Source organism: Gopherus evgoodei, chromosome 12, assembly GCF_007399415.2.
Source record: "Gopherus evgoodei ecotype Sinaloan lineage chromosome 12, rGopEvg1_v1.p, whole genome shotgun sequence".
Classification (NCBI taxonomy): domain Eukaryota; kingdom Metazoa; phylum Chordata; order Testudines; family Testudinidae; genus Gopherus; species Gopherus evgoodei.
Genome location: NC_044333.1, coordinates 38,277,787 through 38,299,241, shown reverse-complemented (window position 1 = coordinate 38,299,241; position 21,455 = coordinate 38,277,787). Strand labels below are relative to the sequence as shown.

The 21,455-nt window shown below is 45.5% G+C and overlaps 1 protein-coding gene and 1 long non-coding RNA gene across 2 annotated transcripts in view; one reads left to right on the top strand and one right to left on the bottom strand.

Moving 5' to 3' along the window:
• Window positions 1-7,385: 7,385 nt before the first annotated feature.
• Window positions 7,386-13,469, bottom strand: LOC115660535. Its single transcript, XR_004002834.1, has 3 exons — window positions 13,023-13,469; window positions 12,703-12,704; window positions 7,386-7,396 (listed from the first exon to the last, which is right to left on the bottom strand). It is a non-coding gene; the product is annotated as an uncharacterized LOC115660535 (long non-coding RNA).
• The window catches only part of KLHDC4 (kelch domain containing 4), a 48,800-nt gene continuing 35,111 nt past the window's right edge, over window positions 7,767-21,455 (top strand). The window contains 5 exon segments of the mRNA XM_030582021.1: window positions 7,767-7,996; window positions 10,061-10,152; window positions 11,209-11,287; window positions 15,390-15,488; window positions 19,900-20,036. Of these exon segments, the coding sequence (XP_030437881.1) occupies window positions 7,898-7,996; window positions 10,061-10,152; window positions 11,209-11,287; window positions 15,390-15,488; window positions 19,900-20,036 (506 nt within the window). The 5' untranslated portion in view covers window positions 7,767-7,897.

The following is a 21,455-nucleotide window of genomic DNA, read 5'->3' as shown; positions in this document are numbered from 1 at the left end:
CTCAGTAATCTGTATTTAGATTCTTGAGGGAATAAAAATCAACTCTGACATTCCACAGTGGAGAGAGGAGTGGGTGGAACTGGTGCTTCTGGCTCCACAAGGAGACTGCACCACCAGGCACAGATACCTGTCCCCAGCCTCTCTCAATTCTCTGGGTTTTGGAACCCATGTCCGTTGTCTAGCAAGTACCACTCAACTGAGGGTGAGTCATTTGTCACCAAGCAGTCCCACAGCTCAGCAGTCTGGGATAGGGTAGGCGTGCCTATGCAAATACACTCTCTGAAATTCTTTCCACCAGATGTCAGGGTAGAGCTTATCCTGACTCTGCTTACATCCTCCCCCCAGCCAAGAATTTGTCGTCCCGACAAATCACATTCCCTACTATACCATCTTATTGGTCCCCTTCAAAAGGCATTAGATAGCCTACTTTAGCTTTCACAAACCCGTAGAATGACTTTGCCAAAAGGAATGTATAGGGAGGGAGTGAAAGGCAGAATGAGATTAAATCAAGACTAACAAAAGAGGAGAGGAGGCAACTGCTTGCTTGCTTCATTTATCTAAGGCCCTGTCCACACTGTGGTAAAACAGTGCAAGTAAAGCCCACGTGTAAGCATGGCTCTTGCTAGAGGGCTTCTATCAGGGTCTTACTCATCTTTGGGACAGATATATTTTATCTTATTGCATGCCAAGGGAAGTCACATGGTTTGAATCATACTTGGCACAGGGCCAAAGGCAAGAGTCAGAAAGAAGATGCCATTTTGCCACTAAGTACTGTGGTACAGTATGAAGTCCTGGAGAGATCCGCTCTGCTTCATAGCAGAGCAACTGAGGCAGAGATAGCGAAACACATTTGTTAAGGGCTCAGTCCAAGCATATACTGGACAGAATCGTTGGGAAGTTTTGCTAGTTCCAGACTGATACACTGGATACATTACTGTATAACTATATTCAGCAATATATCCCACAAAACTGATAACTCCTTGCTCTAATGCCTAGTTTGTGTTAATTAAAGACTTCCTAGGATGCAGCATACAAGTGTATACAGTGGGTCAAATTCATCTGTGGTGCATTGATAATAATAGAGTTGCATCAAGCATTAATTTGGCCCAATGGGTACTGCACTAACTAGAGACAGGTCTGAGCCAAAATCCCAGGCTCACACTTTGGGAACACTTGGGTCCAGGTGTGAATTGCATGTGTAGCTCTGTGATATATAATGGACCGGTACCAAGCCCCTGCAGTTGATTGTCCACATCCAAATGTTGCAAGTTCGGCCCATCTCTTATGCCATCCCTTACAAAAGACCATCACTGAACTCAGGCATTTATGTTAGGGCAAACAGGCATGAAGTTGCCATTGACAAGGGCACAGCTGGACCCACAACCCCCAGATTCAAATATGCGAAGCTCCACATATTTGGTATTTACAAGAGGCAGGACAACCTGCTTCAGTTGGAAGCAAGAATTTTGTACTAGCATTTTGCAGTCCTGAATTAATTGAGTCAGTTGGGCGAATGCAATAGGACAACGATGTATGTCCCCACTGCTCTTCGGAGAAATGAAAGGGGAAGGCTTTAGATGATTCTACAGGGTGAGGCACCACTAATGTTAACGGCTTCCACCAGCAACAAGATCGAGACATTCCCAGCTTCTAAAGGCCTGTGGGGAATTTGCCACTCCAGAGTGCTGCAAATGGCTCCTTTTATGGGCTGTTGTTGTTTCATATGCCAAGGCAAGAAAACTGGAAATATTCCTAGTTGTATGTGCCATCATATTAGTAACTTGCAGTGTTATTGTAGCCGTGTGGGTCCCAGGATATTAGGGAGACAAGATGAACGAGACAATATCTTTTATTGGATCAATTTCTCTTGGTAAGAAAGAGAAGTTTTTAAACTTACCAAGAACTCTTCTTATGGTGTTTTGCAGTCTTTGCAGCAGTTCTTGTGTTGCAAACTTTTAAAGGGAACCCCGCCCTAGTTTTGTATGAAGCCTGCAGTTGTTGACTTCTGGAATATTAATAATTGCCGTGGTCATTATGTAGCACATTTGCGTTAAAACCATGCTTCTTCTGAAAGGCTCTCTTTCTCTACAGGTGAGCTCACTTTAAGCTAGTAACACCTGCCTTTGAAGTGGAATTGCTGGATTCAGGTGCCTATCACCTTGGAGCCAAGTTCAAATATCGGTGCAATCTGCAGAGATGAAAAGTCATTCCCATCTGACAGCTGTGTTTAATTGCTCATCTGAAATAAGCTGGTGGCCTCCCCCACTTTTTAGAGGAGGCATCTGCTTCATGAGAACTGCTCTGTCAAGGTCCATTTATTGTTGAAAGGTCAAGGATTAAAAGACCCATGGAAACGCAGGCTGGATGGAGGAGTTTTGCTGCCTTAGACAAACCTAAAACCATGTAACTCTGTCTGCAGTCCCCCTTACAAACAATTACCGGGCCTTTTGCTGCTCTGCGTGACCAGTTGTTCCACCTTCTCTGCTAGAGATGGTGCCGATGGAAAATGAAACTCCCTGCTCAACCTTAAGTTAGAGGTAGTCTTTTCAGATTGGAGTGGAGAGATATTACAGCGATCATGTGGGGGCCACACAGGGAAATGTGTATTGGTGTTGCCCATGCAGAACCTGTTATATGGATAAAGAAAACAGTTCAGACTCTAGGACCTTCCACATGCACTAAATTAATTTTAAAATTAACAAAATATGGCCATTTTGAGGCAGATTAGACTTTTCAGAATTATAGGAATTAGAGGCTCAATTTTCAAATTTTGATGCCAAAAGACACTTAAATCTCTTTTTTAGGTACCTAAACACTGAGTTTGGTGCCTACACTGAAACATCTAAATTTGAAAACTGGGTCCACTGGACCTTTACAGTTGGAAAAGCCTCTCTGAGTTAACTTATCTGTCTCCCATTTTGTAAACTGGTGTGGAATTCAGATGGGATTTTATTTCATTATATCTACCGCCTGTCTCCAAGTGTCTTGGTCCATCAGTCATCCTAAACTGCTCCATCCTCAGCTTCGACCTCCTAAAATGTCTGCAACATCGCTGGAAACCATAAATAATATGTATGTTAAAGCCACTCTGTTTGAATCCTTTTCTCGCATTTCAATCTTTCCTCCGAAGTCTAATTTGATTGCAAAGCACTAAAAAGCAATGAAATTACCTTGAAATTGAGAGTTAAAGGGCTTTTGCTGATTCATTAAAGAGGATTTGTGAACCTAGACACTGACAAACTTGCTAACAGACCTAAATGGGTTTTTTGTGGGTTACATGCCTGTGAAAAAGTTCATGCTTTTCTCAGTGAAAAAGTCCTTGTTGCTTTAAAACTATTAAACTTCATTTCAAAGTACAGAAATTATGAGGCAAATGAAATGGCGGCTGTAATGTTGGTGTGAGGCGTTATCAGCCATCAACTGTATAAATCAATTTGAATGAAACAAACTGCTGTCATTGAATTAGGAACGGGCCAGCTAGTTGAATTGAGTCATCTCATCCTGGTTAGCTGGTGCTGGGGGTCCCCTTCTGGATTGTGGGCATATAGGGACAAATTTTGTAGCCTTTATGTAAGCAAATCTCCCCTGAAAAATTTGTTTAGGTTCGGAGTTTTTAGAAAGTGCCTAAGGAATACAAGTTCCATTAACTTGGCCTCATAACTCAGACTCTTCTGAAAAACCTACCCTACGAGCCTGATCCTGAAAAGCATGGTCATGAAGAGCTCAGAGTGCTTGGCAACCTGTTGGATCAAGCACTAATTAAGGCCTGCTCGGTTCAGATGGGGTAAGTGAGGCATGGACTGGGAAAATAAAATGAGTCTGAAGCAGAGTCAGAAATAGAGCCCTTGACACCTGACTCCCTATCCCCTGACTTAACCCCAAGACTGTCTTACCTCCCTGAGGGACAGGGAACCTGATACATTAGAGCATCTAAGATGTTATATGACGTTACTGCCATTTCACAATGCAAATATCATAATTAGATCTGAGCCCTTATTGGAACCCTGTTGCCAACCCTAAGCTACCAGAACAATGAGGATTTTCTCCAGTCACATCAGAATATTGTGGTATTGATCTGCAACGACTTTGTATTGCTCTGCAGCTGCGTTCGCTGGTTCTCTAGCTCTGCAAGGACATTGTTCTATGTTTATACCAAAAGAAATGACCTTATCCAGGTTCCTAAAAAAAATCTAAGCTTCCCCCATTCATCAGTTCCACATTCACCCTTGTTTATTGGCTCTATCATCATCCCCACCTTTCCCTAAAATAAACCCTAGGAAACCCTGATTAGAATGTATTTCTCTTCAATCCACCCATTCAGGAGTGGGAATATGGGGCTAGTGTTGTTACTCTCATTGCACCGCCCTGTTGTCAGTCATAAATGACTTATAGTCCTTCTGCTTCCTTTGTGACATCGATTTCTTCCTTGCTACAGGCTCTAGGAAGCCTTAATAAGGGAAAATAAGCCAAGTGTTAGTGCACAAAGGTGACTTGTGGGGGAAAAAGCTATTGGGTCCTCTCTGATCATCAGTGCAGTTATGAAAAAATGTTACAGGCATGAAGGCTCCATGTGGGTTATTCTTTGCTTTGCTGATGCAGCAGCATTTACCATCCCGTTGAATGAACATGTTCCAGACAGTAAAAAATAACAAAGTGAAAGGGCAAGATCTTGCTACAGGCCAGTCTGGGCCAGGCTGCCAGATATGATAGTACAGAGCGTCTCACAGCATAAAAGGAAATTTGCAAAGACTGGCAAACTGAAGCCTCTGTAATGTTCCCTGTCAGCAGATTGTCAACCAAACAAAGGTGATGGGGTGGGCATCTATGCAAGGGAACATCTGTGAGTGCATGTGTTCCCCATGTGAGCTCTGCAGGAGCAGGCTGCATGGGGTATACCGGCAGTGGGGCTCTGTTCAGTGCCCCCTGCAGTAACCCAGGCTGAAGACATGGGTAAGAAAAGCAAGAAGGAGAAGAAGGTGAAAGGGGCAGAGAAAACAGTCTGTGTTTGGCAGTGCACATCTGGCTGCCATTTGTGTGTGAATGTTTCAGTGTACGCTTGGCGGGTGTGTGTAGAGGTGTGGAGTGTAACTGCTCAAGTATGTGTTTGGGGTGCATGAGAGTTGGCCTGTTTGTGCAAAAAACTTATCTCATCCCAAGGCAGTTCCAGAGAGCCAGGGCTCTTAGCACAGGAACACTGGAATTCCTGTATCAGAACAGTTTGTCTCCTATCTCCAGATGTGGCCTTTAACAGACTCTTTCAAAGAAGGTCAGTCCTATACTGCCACCATCATTATTGCACTTGGAGTTTTGTGCAATGTAATATAACATGGTGAGGAGGGATTTCGCCTTGATCCAGCTTATGCTAGTGTTGCCAACTTTCTAATGCACTAAACTGAACACCCTAGCCCCGCTCTTTCCTTGAGGCCCCTCCCCTCCCCAGAGGCCCTGCCCCCATTCACTACATTTCCCCTCCCTCTGTGGCTCGCTCTCCCCCACCCTCACTCACTTTCAGGGAGTTGGGATGTGGGAGGGGGTGAGGGCTCCAGCTGGGGGTGCAGGCTCCTCGGTGGGGCTGGGGATGAAGGGTTTGGGGTGCAGGAGAGGGCTCCAAGCTTGGGCTTTGCCATTTATTTTGTAGTAATAATAAGCCTAGTTTCCAAGGAGAGGGGCTTTGTTGATCAAGAAAAAGCCTGAAGTTAAGTTTTTGAATGGCCTAAGAGGGGAAATCGAGGCTGGTTGCCTGTAGAGCAGCCTCTGGCCAGAAGGGGTTCTGGGGAGGCAGCTGCCTGTCTTACAAACCTCAAACATTTAAATACCTCAAGTCTTTCTTCCCTTCAAAATCTCCCTAAAATGTATTAGGTGAAAGCCTGACTGCAGTGAATTGAGGGGCAAAGCTCCCATTGACTTCAGTAGGGCCCAGATTTCACCCCATGGGTTTCTTTCTGAGAGAAAGAAAAGTCACTGTGTCTGAGCTATTGAATGGAGCTATAACCCTTTACGCCAGCGAAGGATTTGCCCCATTCACTCCATCTAAACTCTCCTAAATTCTCGGTTCACTTTCCTGGAATAAACTTATTGATGACTCATTCTAGTCTTAATTATAACCCTGGCATTTTCAAGACTGCCAGCCAAACATTTGTTTAGCAGGATGTGTATTGTCTGCAGCGCTAAAGAATTTTTACGGTTCTCTTCGCACTCTGGTTTTTTTTATTATCTTGAAAAAGCTGAGATTCAGATTTTAGGCAGATATTCAAAAAATCTGAGTGATCCTGCAGTTTCTAGGGTATGGGCTTAAGTACTTAGTTTATTAGCTGTGTCAGCATTTAGATAAAGCAGTGATAGGTACTATGGAAAAACACTGGCACACAGATAGATTAGGCATTGGTGGAAGGCAGCCTGGCCTCACGTTCTTGGAGATTTTTTTTTAAAATTTATTTTCAGTGATAATATAATAATTCTACTTTTTTTCTGGAACTGAAAAAAATTACACAAGCACATTTTACAGTGGAACCTAATGAAAAGAAAATCACGCCTCCTTGGATTTAAACTCAAACTGATTTTCACAGTGTTCAAAACTGGCTGAATTTAAAAAAATGTACTCTCATAGTCAAAATGATCACTTTTTCCAATTACAGCTTGATGAGATTCTAATGGGGGCTCCATATCAGTGTGAAACATGTAGTTAATAGCAATCCTAATAATTACTAGTTGGTCCGTATCACCAAAGTGACACTTACGGAGCACTGGAATATCACCAACCCGAGTTTTTCAAAAATCATAAGTCAGGTCCCCCAGAATCATGAAACTGGCTTAGAAAAAATGAGTTTCTAGCCCTCCTGGTTGTAGAGAACAGCTCAAAACATGACCTGAGTGCCCCCTCTAAAGAAACAGGAAGGTAAATGAAAAGAACCCCAAATTTATTATTTTTGTCAAATCTCATAATTTTTAAGCAAGTCTAATAATTTGTTGAGGCCTGGCTTATGGTTGCTGGGTAGCTGGGGTTGGCAAATCACACCTCCTAACATTTCAAGTGGCTAATGTGGGTCACAGTGCCCGCTCAGGTTTGGTCCGTTCACTCCTCCATCTACAGAGGGGCAAAGCTGAGTGGTGTTGCGACTCTGTCATGTGCCAGGTCACTTGGTTTGGGGGCCCTCTCAACTGGGGTGCATAGGGCAAACTTTTGGGATTAGTGGTCTTGGAGCTCAAAGCTAGGGCTTCAATTACAGGGGAATTTTTTTTAGGGGGGGCCTTATTACTTTTTGGGGTTACCTACCTTTTGTCTCACCACTGTTTAAATTAAAGTAAGCCACTTGACATTCAGGGCCCTCTGACTTTTTTCTGATAATTTGGGCACTGTCAAAGCAGGCTCATAGTGGGCTAGTGAGTGGGTGAACCACTGGGTGCACTCGGGCGTGCTCAAAGTGACCCCCCTAAATATGGGGTGCTGTACTTTGCAAAAGCCTCGGGCATGGCCTTGTACCTCTCCCTTTGGGACATAGGGTGATCAGATAGCAAGTGTGAAAAATCGGGACACTGGGTGGGGGGTAATTGGTGTCTATACAAGACAAAACCCTGGATATCAGGACTGTCCCTATAAAGCTGGGACATCTGGTCACCCTGTTGGGACAGGCAGCAAAGCCTCTTGCTAGCACAGCAGCACCAGGGCTTTGCTCAGCAAGCTGGTGTGAGAAGCCAGCCAGCCCAGCAGATGGCATTCACGGCAGCACGTGGCGAGCTCCTTCCTTTGCACCCAGGCAGGAAATCACCCCTGACTGCTGGGAAGTGATTGTGCTCAGCTGGGTTGTTCCCCACGTGAGCTCTGCAGGGGCAGGGTGCACGGGGCATCCCGGCAGTGGGGCTCTGTTCAGTGCCCCCTGCAGTAACCCAGGCTGAAGACATGGGTAAGAAAAGCAAGAAGGAGAAGAAGGTGAAAGGGGCAGAGAAAACAGCTGCTAAGATGGAGAAAAAAGTCTCCAAGAGAGCTAAGAAGGAGGAGGTGAGTGGTGCTGGGGCAGGTCAGGTAGCAGGGGACTGATTCCCCCACCCAGCAGCGTGTGCATGCGGCTAAGGCAGCAAACACACTCACATTGTGCCATAGCTCGTGGTCTTGACTAACTAAAAGACTTTCCTCCCACATGCTGTTTTATTAGAGCTGCTTTTTTCTGAGGAGCTCACTTCTGCCAGTCTCATCGTGTGTGTGAGAGACTCTTCACCCTTTGGCTTTCAGATGCAATAGGTATTCATCCTCCCCAGGGATTTCTCTGAATAGCAAAGCAACACACACAAGTAAAATTCAAAACGGAGCCCTGGCATTTATTCTCATTCTGTCTGGGCTCTCTTCCCTATAACGTGAGCTTCACGAGCCATGAAAGTTTCTCTTGAAAGTTAAGCATGTGTTTAAGTGTTTCACTAGACAACCCTCCCTTTTCAAACAATGCAGTTGGCTTTTTTGGAAGGGAGACCTGCTGGTATTGAGAGGTACAGATGGTTTTGCCCATGTGGGTCTTGCCAGACTGAAGATTGGCCAAGCTGAAGATTTGCCCACGTTACCTAGTATTTTATAATTTGTATAATTTCTCAATGGCAATCTCAAATCTCGACCCTCATCAGCTCAAAAAGTAGAATATTTATTCTGTTGTGGTAATGTTTCAGTTGTTTGGGCAGTTGTCTTATTGGCCTGGTTGGTGACAAAAACAAAGGGATTGTGTGACATCTATTTTATTTATGGTTGAGCTAGATCAAGTGATTCTCAACTTTTATAATTTCATTTTTGTTTTATGGGAGGGTGTTAGAAGCGTAATTTGTATGATAGAAGAAGGGCTGAATCTCTGCTTCATATCTTTCATACTATGACAGTTTGAAAATGTGTATCTATTCTGTTGAGTATAATTGTTTAATTCAAAAAATGCTGTACTAATAAACTAAAACATATAGACTGGACTGGGCTAGAGGGCTCAGCACCTGGCAGAACTGATCCCCGCACAAGGGGTGGGGCAAATGGGAACTAGTAGAATTAAATTAAGACCGGACATTTGGAAGAACATGCTGACAGATCTATTAGGCTGTGGACTGCTTTCTCAAGGAAGCTAGTGTAAACCCCATTGCTTTGACACATTTAAACCTAATGGGCTGAAAGCTAGAAGATTTACTGTAGGGAACAATCTTTCATTTTCCCCATCTCCAATTCGTATGATTCTGTGAGCTTTAAAAATCTTAGAAACATTTCTATTGCTCTTAAAAAAAAATCAATTGGACACATTATATTTAAAAAAAAAATTAAATTTGACCTGAGACCGTGTCCCTTTACTCCCAGCCACCCTGCTGCTGCAGAATAAGAAAGTTTAAACTAATTGATTCAAGTGTCTTACCCAGCGATCACAAGTATAGCAAAAAAAGAAAGTTGGGCCAAGAAAGAATGAACAGTCCTAGTACTGTTAGGGCACATGGATGGTTATAACTTTCCAACTCTTATCTAAAGAGGGAGTGGGGAAGAGATTTTCTTTTACTTTTGCATAATTTGGAGGTTTTAGGGTTGTGTTCTGTTTTTTAATTTACAGAAACTGAAGGAGAATAAAAGAGAACATATGAATTTGTTTCTCCAGATGAAGTATACATTTTAAATAGAAAACCCATTTATCTTTGTACTTGCACAGGAGTCAGGCCAAGAAAGAACAGTGGATTTTAACATCTGTCTGATTATATCTGCACATCAGTTACACAAATGCTGAAACAGCTGCTTTGTGCTAAGACTTGGGTTTCAGCTACCAGTTGTGCTACAGAATTGCTCACCAGCAAAGGTGAAACACCTCTGTAGGGTAGGAACTGTGCAGTAACCATGGCATTGTGTTACAACCTGCTTACAAATTCAGAAATATACAGTAGTGGAGACCAGCCCTTAGTGTAAGATGAAAAAATATATAACCTTGATACCTCATAGTTTAATGAGGTGAATCTAATCAAATTTAAGGAAAATTGAACTAGTGGCTAGTGTAGGTTTTCATGGTATGTGGATGACAATATATGCCAAGAAACTCATGCCCGACTGGCTGTTTACTTTCAGGAAGATCTTGAAGCCCTGATAGCAGAATTCCAGACATTAGATGCTAAAAAGACCCAGATAATTGAGACAGCCTGTCCCCCACCCTCACCAAGGTAAGAGATCACCTGGAACCATGACTGTTGTTATCCATCAAGTGGTGGTATCAATGAAACTTGTTTAAGTTGTATCCTGAGAGTGGAGGATGTAGTATCAGGCTAAAACGCTTTTATGGAAGGATAAAAATGTATAGGGTATTCAGTCCTCGGAGCATTAAAGGGACCAGCCACGCCTCTCTGCTAACAGCTGCTTTTTAATCTTCCATTCAACCTACTAAAAAGAGCCAAGGTGGGGAATCTTATCAAAGCTGGTGGTTAGATCTGAGGGCTTTGAGCGGTATAACATAGATGAGTGAAGAGGAACCTTGTGACTTGGGCTGGAAAGCTGAGGGCATGCTACCGGTAAAATTATGAGTGTGCCTTGTGAGATTCAAGATACAGTGGGCAAGTGGCCAGAGCACAGGACCGGTAACCTGGCACTGCAAGGGTCTAGTCCTGTAGCTGCCACTGATTCAGTGTCTTGAATGACACTTGACCTTTCTGTATGTGTTTCCCCTCTGTAAGGGGGAGATAATGATACTCGTCTACCTCACAAAGATGTTGGGAGGATCTGTTATCAATGAGCTTCTCTGAGATCTATCCTGTGAAGTGCTAGATGCTGTCAACTCCTGTTACATACAGGGGGTGGGGGAACTTAAGCGAACAATGGTATCTATGGAAGAATGATGCAGATAACTTAAAATGAGACAGCCCAATTAGAGTCATAGCTGTGTGCCATAACGAAGCTAATCTTTGCTCCTTATCCATCAGTATTAAAATTAAAATCATGTCAAAGGCCATGGTTAATGACAATGTAATGTGTGTTCCTAAAATAGGAGAGGATTTCAGATTAGCCTTTTTGGAAGTTTCCAAAAAGTTAATTTCTTCAGAAAGTTTTTGGTTTGGAAATAAAAAAAGATATCAGAAACTGATGGAGAGGCTCTTTGGCCTGGAGGGGAGAAATGCTAGCGCTTGTTAAATTATGCATCCAGAACTGTAGTGAGTAGCCTCCGAGCTGAGTGACAAATGGTTCTGTTATGTGCTCATGTCAGCCCATCTCTCTTTCTGACGCAGGCTGAATGCCTCCTTGTCTGCTCATCCCGAGAGAGACGAATTGATCCTTTTTGGAGGTGAATATTTCAATGGTCAAAAAGTAAAGTATTCTTCCATTTATCTATCTTTCCCCTCCCTCCCACTGCCTTGACTATCATTTGTATGGGTTTCATCTGGAGCAAAAATTCAAAGCGGAGGTCATAAAATATGCATTTTTCCCAGAATGAGAGCAAAATAGCCTTTAATTCCAGGCTAATACTGTCTCACACCTGAGCTGAGCTGTGTCAGCAGGATCAAGGAGCACTGGGGTCCATTAAGGGGTCAGAGTGATTGCATAAGGATCAATATTTCAGGGCATCATAATTTCTCTAGACTTGAGGGGCAAATATCTTCCATGTCATCTTTGGTTCCTGTTGTACTGTGTGTTTGCCTCATGGTGGGGCAAATGAAAGTGAGATGCTTCTGTTGGCCCAGAAGGGCTAAGCACTGGTGGTCCCTCAGCAGCTCCTGCCTGCAGATCTTGCACTGATTTACCATATTCCTGGAGGCAGGAAGCTCCTTGTGCTTCCTGGAAGCTCAAGTCTGTTTATAGTCATCGGGCCTTGATTCTGCACTACACTAGCCTGCGCTGGCTGTTAACAAGTTCCACTTGTGTCAGTCATTTCCTCTTGTTTTCAATCTGGCCTAGCTGAGCACCACCTTTATAGTACTCCATTGGAACGGCCATACTGGGTCAGACCAAAGGTCGCTCTACTCCAGTATCCTGTCTTCCAACAGTGGCCAGTGCCAGATACTTCAGAGGGAATTAACAGAACAGGACAACTAATGAGTAATCCATCCCCTGTCATCCACTCCCAGCTTCTGGTAGTCAGAGGTCCAGGGACACCCAGAGCATGGTGTTCCATCCCTGCCCATCCTAGCTAATAGCCATTGATGGACCTATCCTCCAGGAGCTTTTCTTGTTCTTTTTTTGAAACCTGTGATAGTTTGGGGCTTCACAGCATCCTCTTGACAATGAGTTACACAGGTTGACTGTGCATTGTATGAAGAAATACTTCCTTATATTTGTTTTAAACCCACTGCCTATTAATTTCATTGGGTGACCCCTAGTTCTTATGTTATGTGCAGGAGTAAATAACACTTCCTTTTTTATTTTTCTCGACACCAGTCAAGATTTTAAAGATCTTTATCATATCACCTCTTAGTCTTCTCTTTTCCAAGCTGAAAAGTCCTAGTCTTCTTAATCTCTCCTCATGTGGAAGCCGTTCCATACCCCTAATCATTTTTGTTGCCCTTCTCCGTACCTTTTCCAATTCTAATATATCTTTTTAGACATGGGGCATCCAGATCTCCACAAAGTTTTCAAGGTGTGGGTGTACCAGGGATTTATATAAAGGTATTAGGATATTTTTTTTGTCTTATTAGCTATCCTTTTCCTAATGGTTCCTAACTTTTGGTTGGTTTTTTTTTTACTGCTGCTGCACATAGAACGGATGTTTTCAGAGAATTATTCACGACTTCAAGATCTCTTTCGTGAGCACTAACAGCTAATTTAGATACCATCATTTTGTATGTATAGTTGGGGTTATGCTTTCCAGTGTGCATTACCTTGCATTTATCAACACTGAATTTCATCTGCCATTTTGTTGCCTAGTCACCCAGTTCTGTGAGAGCCCTTTGTAACTCTTCCCAGTCTGTTTTGGACTTAACTATCTTGAGTAATTCTGTATCGTCTGCAAATTTTGCCACCTCACTGTTTACCCCTTTTTTTTCAGATCCTTTTATGAATATGCAGAACAGCACTGCTCCCAGTACAGACCTCCGGGGGACACCACTACTTACCTCTCTCCATTCTGAAAACTGACCATTTATTTCTCCCCTTTGTTTTGTATCTTTTAACTGGTTACAGATCCATGGGAGAACCTTCCCTCTTATCCCAGGACTGCTTACTTTGCACAAGAGCCTTTGGTGAGGCACTTTGTCAAAAGCTTGCTGGAAGTCCAAGTGGATATAGCCACTGGATCACTGTTGACCTCTTATCATGGGCAGCCTTAGGCTGTGCAGCTGTGTTGGGCTCCATCTTTCAGGATCTCAGCATCTCAAACATGCACCCAGTCCACTAGCCAGGGAGCCATCCCTGATTTTCCCCACAGTGATATCATTTTACCCAGGCACCAGCAGGTTGCACTGCAGACTGACTTCTCTAAGTAGCATCCTTGGCTTAGAAAGCTGATCCTCATCCACACCTCCTGGCTTCTTGTCCCACATAAGCTGTGTGTAGGTCAGCAATGACAACAGAGCCTCAGGGCTTGTCTACATCAGAAAGTTGCAGCGCTGGTGAGGGAGTTACAGCGCTGCAACTTTGAAGGTGTACACATCTGCAGGGCATCACCAGCGCTGCAACTCCCTGTTTGCAGCGCTGGCCGTACTCCCGTTTTGTCTCGGGTGTAGAGGATCCAGCGCTGGTGATCCAGCGCTGGTAATCCAATGTAAACACTTACCAGCGCTTTTCTTGACCTCCGTGGAAGGAGGAAGCCTCTGGTAATCAAGCTGATCTCCTTTCCCGGTTTGCTCTCTCGTTCCTGGAACCCCGAGCAAGCAGGTAAGGAGAACCGCTTGCTCGGCGGTTCGGGGAACGAGAGAGCAAACCGGGAAAGGAGACCAGCTTTGCCGCGGTTTGCTCTCGCGTTCCCGGAGCCACCCTGCAAACCGCAGGAAAGGAGACCTGCTTGCTCGGGGTTCCGGGAACGAGAGAGCAAACCGCGGCGAAGCTGGTCTCCTTTCCCGGTTTGCTCTCTCGTTCCCCGAACCGCCGAGCAAGCGGTTCTCCTTACCTGCTTGCTCGGGGTTCCGGGAACGAGAGAGCAAACCGGGAAAGGAGACCAGCTTTGCCGCGGTTTGCTCTCTCGTTCCCGGAGCCACCCTGCAAACCGCAGGGAAGGAGAACCGCTTGCTCGGCGGTTCGGGGAACGAGAGAGCAAACCGGGAAAGGAGACCAGCTTCGCCGCGGTTTGCTCTCCCGTTCCCCGAGCAAGCAGGTCTCCTTCCCTGCGGTTTGCAGGGGGTTCGGGAACGCGAGAGCAAACCGCGGCGAAGCGGGTCTCCTTTCCCGGTTTGCTCTCTAGTTCCCGGAGCCCCGAGCAAGCAGGTCTCCTTCCCTGCGGTTTGCTGGGTGGCTCCGGGAACGCGAGAGCAAACCGGGAAAGGAGACCAGCTTCGCCGCGGTTTGCTCTCCCGTTCCCCGAGCAAGCAGGTCTCCTTCCCTGCGGTTTGCTGGGGGTTCGGGAACGCGAGAGCAAACCGCGGCGAAGCGGGTCTCCTTTCCCGGTTTGCTCTCTCGTTCCCGAACCCCGAGCAAGCTGGTCTCCTTCCCTGCGGTTTGCAGGGGAGTTCGGGGAACGCGAGAGCAAACCGCGGCGAAGCTGGTCTCCTTCCCCGGTTTGCTCTCTCGGTCCCGGAACCCCGAGCAAGCTGGTCTCCTTCCCTGCGGTTTGCAGGGGAGTTCGGGGAACGCGAGAGCAAACCGCGGCGAAGCTGGTCTCCTTCCCCGGTTTGCTCTCTCGGTCCCGGAACCCCGAGCAAGCTGGTCTCCTTCCCTGCGGTTTGCAGGGGAGTTCGGGGAACGCGAGAGCAAACCGCGGCGAAGCTGGTCACCTTTCCCGGTTTGCTCTCGTGTTCCCGGAACCCCCCTTGAAGCCGCCCAACAGCGCTGCAGTGTGGCCACATCTAACACCACTTGCAGCGCTGGTTGCTGTAAGTGTGGCCACTCTGCAGCTCTGGCCCCATACAGCTGTACTAACACAGCTGTAACAACCAGCGCTGCAAAATTTTAGATGTAGACATGGCCTCAGACAGCTGGTGGAGGCTCTTTGCAGTCTGAGGTGACTGCAAGCAGGGAGATGGTGGGTGGACCCTCTCGCAAATGGGGTGGGAACAGGATGGTTCCATACGCGTATTGCTTTGCATAGGGCCCCACAAGCCATAAACCCAATCCTGCCTATGGCAGTCTGATCCCCTAGCATGAGAGCAGAGTGATGCCAGGGACCCAGCAGGCTGGCCTTGGCTTGTCCTTCCTTGATAGAAAAGGACTGTTGCATTCCTTCAGGGTCTGGTAGAGGCAGGTTGAGAGTTTGACACACTTCTGTTAGGTAACGTTAAATGGCGAGCTCTGGTGATACCCATTTTCCTTTTCCCTCCCACAGACGTTCCTGTATAATGAGCTGTACATTTACAACATCCGGAAGAACAGCTGGAGTAAAGTAGATATCCCAAATCCTCCTCCCAGGCGCTGTGCACATCAGGTAAAGCACTTGGCCTCCCAGGCAACGGACGGAAGAGCACTTAGAATTACTCTGACGTTGTATTTCAAGATGCTATGGTAATAGACAGCTGTGTTTCCAAGGGGTTATGACTTTTTAGGATCCTAATCACAATGGGATGCCAATGTTGTGATCAAGCTGTGGCTCGTTGTGCTGAGAAACTAGAGGGTTGATCCTTCACTGTGACTTAAATGAATCAAACTGTACCATAGACTTGTCTATGGCTAAAAATTCTGTGCTTGAATAATAAGAGTATAGCAGTAGCAATATACTACTGACCACCTGACCGGCCTGGTGATGGTGATTGTCACCTCTCTGGGGCAGAGACCTACGTCTCTCTCCCTCCTGACCAGGGGGTTTTAAGGCGTTACAGCTGCCTGCCTGTCACTGTGATATTCCCAGCAAGCCAGACTGCTGAAAATGGCCAATCCTTGCTTTGTCTCTGAGGGCTAGGACCAGTGTATTGCTTGCAGTTTACAAGTGACCACACAGCTCCTTCTAATGCTACGGTAACAGCAAAGTCTTTCCAACCCTTCCGCAAGAGTTGTGGCCCCCTGGGGCAGAAAGTCCTGTGTGTTTGCTGGATCAGGAAGAAGAGCCCCAAATCAGTTTAAGTTCAGGCTTTTTATCCAAAAATTCTTTCTTTGTCTCTTGGTCTCTGGAGAATCCAGTTGGAATGAGTACACGCGAGGCTTCCCAGGACAGGACATCTCTGTGGGGGTTACAATCTGAGTGATTTGCCTTCAGCACCACCCATGGTTTGGGTTCCTGGAGGAGCTGTGGCAGCCCTCCCCCATGGAGTAGGACACAGTTGAACATAAACCATGCAATTAATACAGTGGACCCCAAAGATACTTAAACTTAATTCAGTGAAGTCTCCCAAGGATGTGGCAGGAAGCTGCCATATCTGTCACAAACAATTTCCCCATGTTCCGCAGAGGCAACTGATGCCTATGCAGAGGAAATTATTCTGTAATTTCTGAGATACTGCACACAGCAGGCTTCTGTTGTGTCTTCGAGGATGTGCAGCCCTTCACCTCTGGGTTACCAGATCAAGTTGGGTGAGAGAGCAGTTCGGTCTTTCTCTCCTCTGGTGCATTTGCCAATACGGTTGCTTCTCAGTGCCCGTTGTGGAGGTGGTTTTTATTATGCAAACAGCTGTGCCCTGGGAACTAGGCTGAGCCCTCTCCCAACTCATTTTACACTTGTGCTGCCTGAGGAACCTCTTCACAGACTCCCCCTCTAATTTCAGTAGGGGGCTGCTGATGTGGTTCACAGTGGAAAGCTGGGGGCGTAGGTGTGGGACGATTAGCATGGGTTGGGTTTTTTTTATAGCGATTAGAAAAGTAATAGACTTTTTCTCTTCTAACCCAGCCTCCTCTGATGATCTCTTCCCCCTGTTGGTAAAGACAAAATCACCCTGACACTCTGATACCGCATAAGTGGTCTTAGGGAAGGGGCTTTTAAATGAATACTACTTGGTTGGTTTAAAGCCCCCAAAGTTGCTTAATAAAAACTTGCACTTCTGTAGCGTCCTTCAGCTGGATCTCAAAGTGCTTTTCAAGCTAGGTAAAAGGTCTGCAATGTCACTGAAATGCATCCACTGCTATGGTGGGACAGTTTTTCACATGCGCAGAGCAGTTTAGGACAGGAAGTGAAAACAATATGGAATTCAGACAGAAGCAGTGTAACTCCTGTATGAAATGCGGGCAGGACACCAGGGTAAATACCTGATTTATCAAAACAAACCAACCCAAACAAACAAGGGATCTCTGATTGCCACAAGAGGTCAGGACCTTGGCCGTGTGTCTCATCTGAAAGACAGCAGCATAGTACCACTGGCCTCATGCTGGGCTGTTGGACCAGGTATTATTTGTAGTATAGAATCACCTAGGAGCTCCAGTCATGGACCAGAAGCGTTTGGTGCTAGGTACTGTGCAAACACAGAAGAAAAAGATAGCCCCTGTCCCCAAATGCTTAGAATCTGAGCATGAGAGAAGAGACAGCAGATGGAGACACAGCGACCTAGGGGAGAATCCAAGGAAACCATGAGGCAAGATTGGTCAGCATGCCAGGCTGTGGTCTCAACAGCCTAAACTATTGTCAAATTTCTGTTCGGTTTCACAGCAGACCCAGCTACTGATTCTGAAGGAACAGCTCCACTTGCTGCATTGGCAACTCTGTTTCCTGCGGTGCCTGGGTTCCTTATTCAAGTCTTGACTTAGTCTAACTTTGCACAGCTTGTTAAATTCTTATTATTTAGTATTTATATTACCGTAGTGCCTAGAGGCTCCAATCCTTTGTGCTGGTTGCGATGCTAATATAGAGGTAGACTTGATCCTTGCCTCAAGAGTTGGTGATGAATTACACCACCAGGGCAAAGAGCTGCGAGGAAATAGGGTTCTAAAACACTGATTCATTCCCCATTTTGCACTGTGATGAGAACCCTAGCATCTTCTGTAGGCAGAAGTATCAAAGATGTATGGGTGACCCTAGAAGGAAGATTCATGTCAGTCGTTAGGTTTCTTAGAAGTTTCCTTTCACATTTAATGGTCCTATCTGCAAATGCTCACTCCTAAGTGTGGTAGTACTTACTATGGTGAGTCGTCCCAGTAAGGGACTACTCATGGTAGTAAGTACTATGCCCAGGAGTAAGTGCTTGCAGAATCGGGCCCTTTGTTTGCCCAGAATCTTTACACTAGACAGAAAGCTGTTTGTAGTGAATTATATTTACAGAACTTTAAAATCTCCTAAGAAAAATCGTTAAAATGTTGAGTGAAACGTATAGGTAAGGTATTGGAGTATTTAGGGTTGTATATTCCAGATGGTAAATGTGACAAGTATTCACTAATGAGTACATAAAATCGTTAATCAGACACAGGCAGGCAAAGCATTTACGTTTCCAAACGGGCTAGGATTGAATTAATGCATCGTTCATGTGCATGGTATTAATCATAGTTACTAGATTGCTGCATTTTTGATAAGCCATAAGATAACTCTGGGAAAGTAACTTCAAATAATAATTTTAAATAGGCCTGGAATATGATGTCCTAGAACGAATGCATTAAATTGCCAGAAGTTACGGTTTTCTTTTGTTCTTTTTGCTCATACAAGCACTGCTAATCCTGGCTGTTTGAAGTGACAGTGTCCAGCAGGTGGCACTCTAACAATTAAATCTTACTACCAGGCTGCCTACCAGGGAATTGCAACAGACAACTAACTGCTCATGTCATTTTTTGTTTTAATTGTACCTGGAGCGCTTTGGGGTGTATTTTCTGTTTGATATTTAATTACTGTTACAGGGAGAAAATTCAGCAAAGTTAACTGACTAGTCTCTTGCCTTCACTGCAATTTTGTTTGTAAAGCATGTCCCTCATTAACTAGCAGTTAGAGTAAACAGAAGTGCGTCTCGGGATCATCTGTGCATATCTGCAGCCTGGCTTGTTAGCTTTAGCCTCTGACACAGAATCTCCCCTGGGCATGACATCCTGCTGTTCCACCTTACAGTCAAAATACTTTGCTACCAAGTATTTGTGGAAGCTGGGATCTTGGCTTTGTGATTGATTTGGAGCCATATCTTCGAAGAGGTGCACACAGTGACATACCTGCTTTTGTACTTGCCAAACTTCTGTTTGCAGATACCAGATCCCCATGGAAATCATGTGTTTGCACAAGCAGATAGCCAGTTAGGTATCTACATTGCAACATACTTTCCTGCAAATCCATGATTTTCATATGCATTATCTCTCTGCGAGTATAAATTAGGCTCTTACCCAAATCTTGGGAGACCCAGAACAAGGAATTGAGCCTGGGTCTCCCAAGTCATAGGCTGATTCTTAGGCCGCTAGACCATGTTTCCTGTCATGGTTGGTCCTCTCATGAGGTTGCCTGCTCTTTTGTGGCACATTATCTACATGTAAGAAGGCAGGAACTCCCCACTTTCTGTATGTCACTGTGTCTTCCCCAGATAGCCAGTGTGTTGTCTATGGGACGCATGGCTAGAGCTGAATGACTGGAGAGTTGCTGCCAGACCCCAGTCTTGGGCATGATAGTCTAGAGAGCTTCCCCTCTTGCTGGTGGGAGAGACTTTAAACATTTCTTTTGAAAGATAAATCCCAACGAATTTTCCCAGTGTGAGCCAGATTAACAGACCTGACAGCATGATGCTGCAGCGAAGGGTGCACCAGAAATCCACCGTAGGTAATAAGCAATTTTGAATTTAATCTCCAGATATCTCATCTTTCAATCCCTTCCCATAGCCAAGCAATGCCGCAACAGTTGCTGCTATTTGTCTGTCATATTCCAGAAGCAGCTGCATATTTGACTGACTAAATTCCTGAGCCCCTGACTTTTTAAAGGCTATATGACATGTTCTGTCCCTCTCTCCCGGCAGGTTGCAGTGGTACCCCAGGGTGGTGGACAGCTATGGGTATTTGGTGGAGAGTTTGCTTCTCCTGACGGAGAGCAGTTTTACCACTACAAGGATCTCTGGGTCCTGCATTTGGCCACCAAGACTTGGGAGCAAATCAAGTAAGTGAGATGTTCTGAACTTAACCCTGTTGACTTCATTGTGAGCTGCATTTGCTCAGGCCCGGTTTGGTCCCTTGTGTGGCTGCACGATTTTCCGGCTGCCTTCAGGTCTATCTTTGTGGGCTCTGATTATTTCTCATGATGCATGTGCTAGAAAAGGTGGAAATGCTCTGTGACTCCCAGGGGGCCTGCATCCAGGAATCAACAGAAAATAAGAGATCTGCTCTCAATGGGAAAAACTGTAACCTTTGTAATCGAACAAGTTCTGCAGCACAGCTGTTTTTCTGCATTGTCGTTTTCTGCCATGACCAGCACTGTGTCATGTGGCTTATTCTCCCCTCCCACTCTGGACAGCGACAGCTGTCATATTTTAATGCAATTCCCTTTCATTGCTCCATCCATCTAGGCTGTTGGAGAGGCCTTGCCTTGGTTTTGAGTTTGCTTGGAGGGATGGTACAGCACTAGGAGGAGCAGACCTCCTTGCTTAGCCACATGACTATGCCAGAGGGGAACTGAAGGGACTCCACCCTACCTCTTCATTCATTAAACATGTTTAAATATCTGGCCGCAGAGCAAAGCTCTTGCACCCAGTTAGCAATCACTGTCCCAGAGAGGCCCAGTGGTGGAATAGCTGAGGTCTTTTGCTTATCAGCACCTCCCTGCACTTTGGCTGCTAGCTTTTGTGTTAGCTTTTATGCGTTTACGAGAGAGGATGAGGGTGTCTTTGAGGATAAGGTGATGGATTGAGGTACAGCAGCTCTGGGTTCAATCCTTGGTTCTACTACTGACCCTCTCCATGACCCTGAGCAAGTCACTTAATTTCTTTGTTGCAGTTCCCCATCTGTAAAATAGGGATAATAATCCTTACTGAGTCTGTCTTGTCTGCTTTGAGTGTGAGATCCTCAGGGCAAGGACTGTCTCTTACAGTATCTTTGCACATACAGTAGGACAGTGGTCAGGGTATTAAGCCACAGGACTGGGAATCAGGAGACTTGGTTTCTCTCCTGATTTTGCAGCTGATTTCCTGGGTGACCGTCCCTGTTTTTCCCCCATCTGCAAGATGGGAGTAAGAATACTTCCCTGCTTCCCAAGAGGATGTCAGAGGCCTAAGCTGCTAGTATTAATGTAGCCCTTTGAAACCCTGGGATGGAAGGTGCATGACATGCAGAGGCTGTCAACGACAATGCAAAGAAATGATTACAGGGGATTCCTGGCATGGGCTTCAGACATTTGACCACTCAGTCAGAATCCAAGTGATTCTAATTTTCAGCAGCCCACTGGAGGCTGAGAGGGAGTTAGTTAACTTTCAGACCACTAGCGTCTGGTGCTAGCGCCTGGATGCCAGACTCGCTCTAACCTGGTCCTGGGCCTGGAGGTGTCAGTCTAACAACAGACCTAGTTTATCATGTGAAGGGGAAG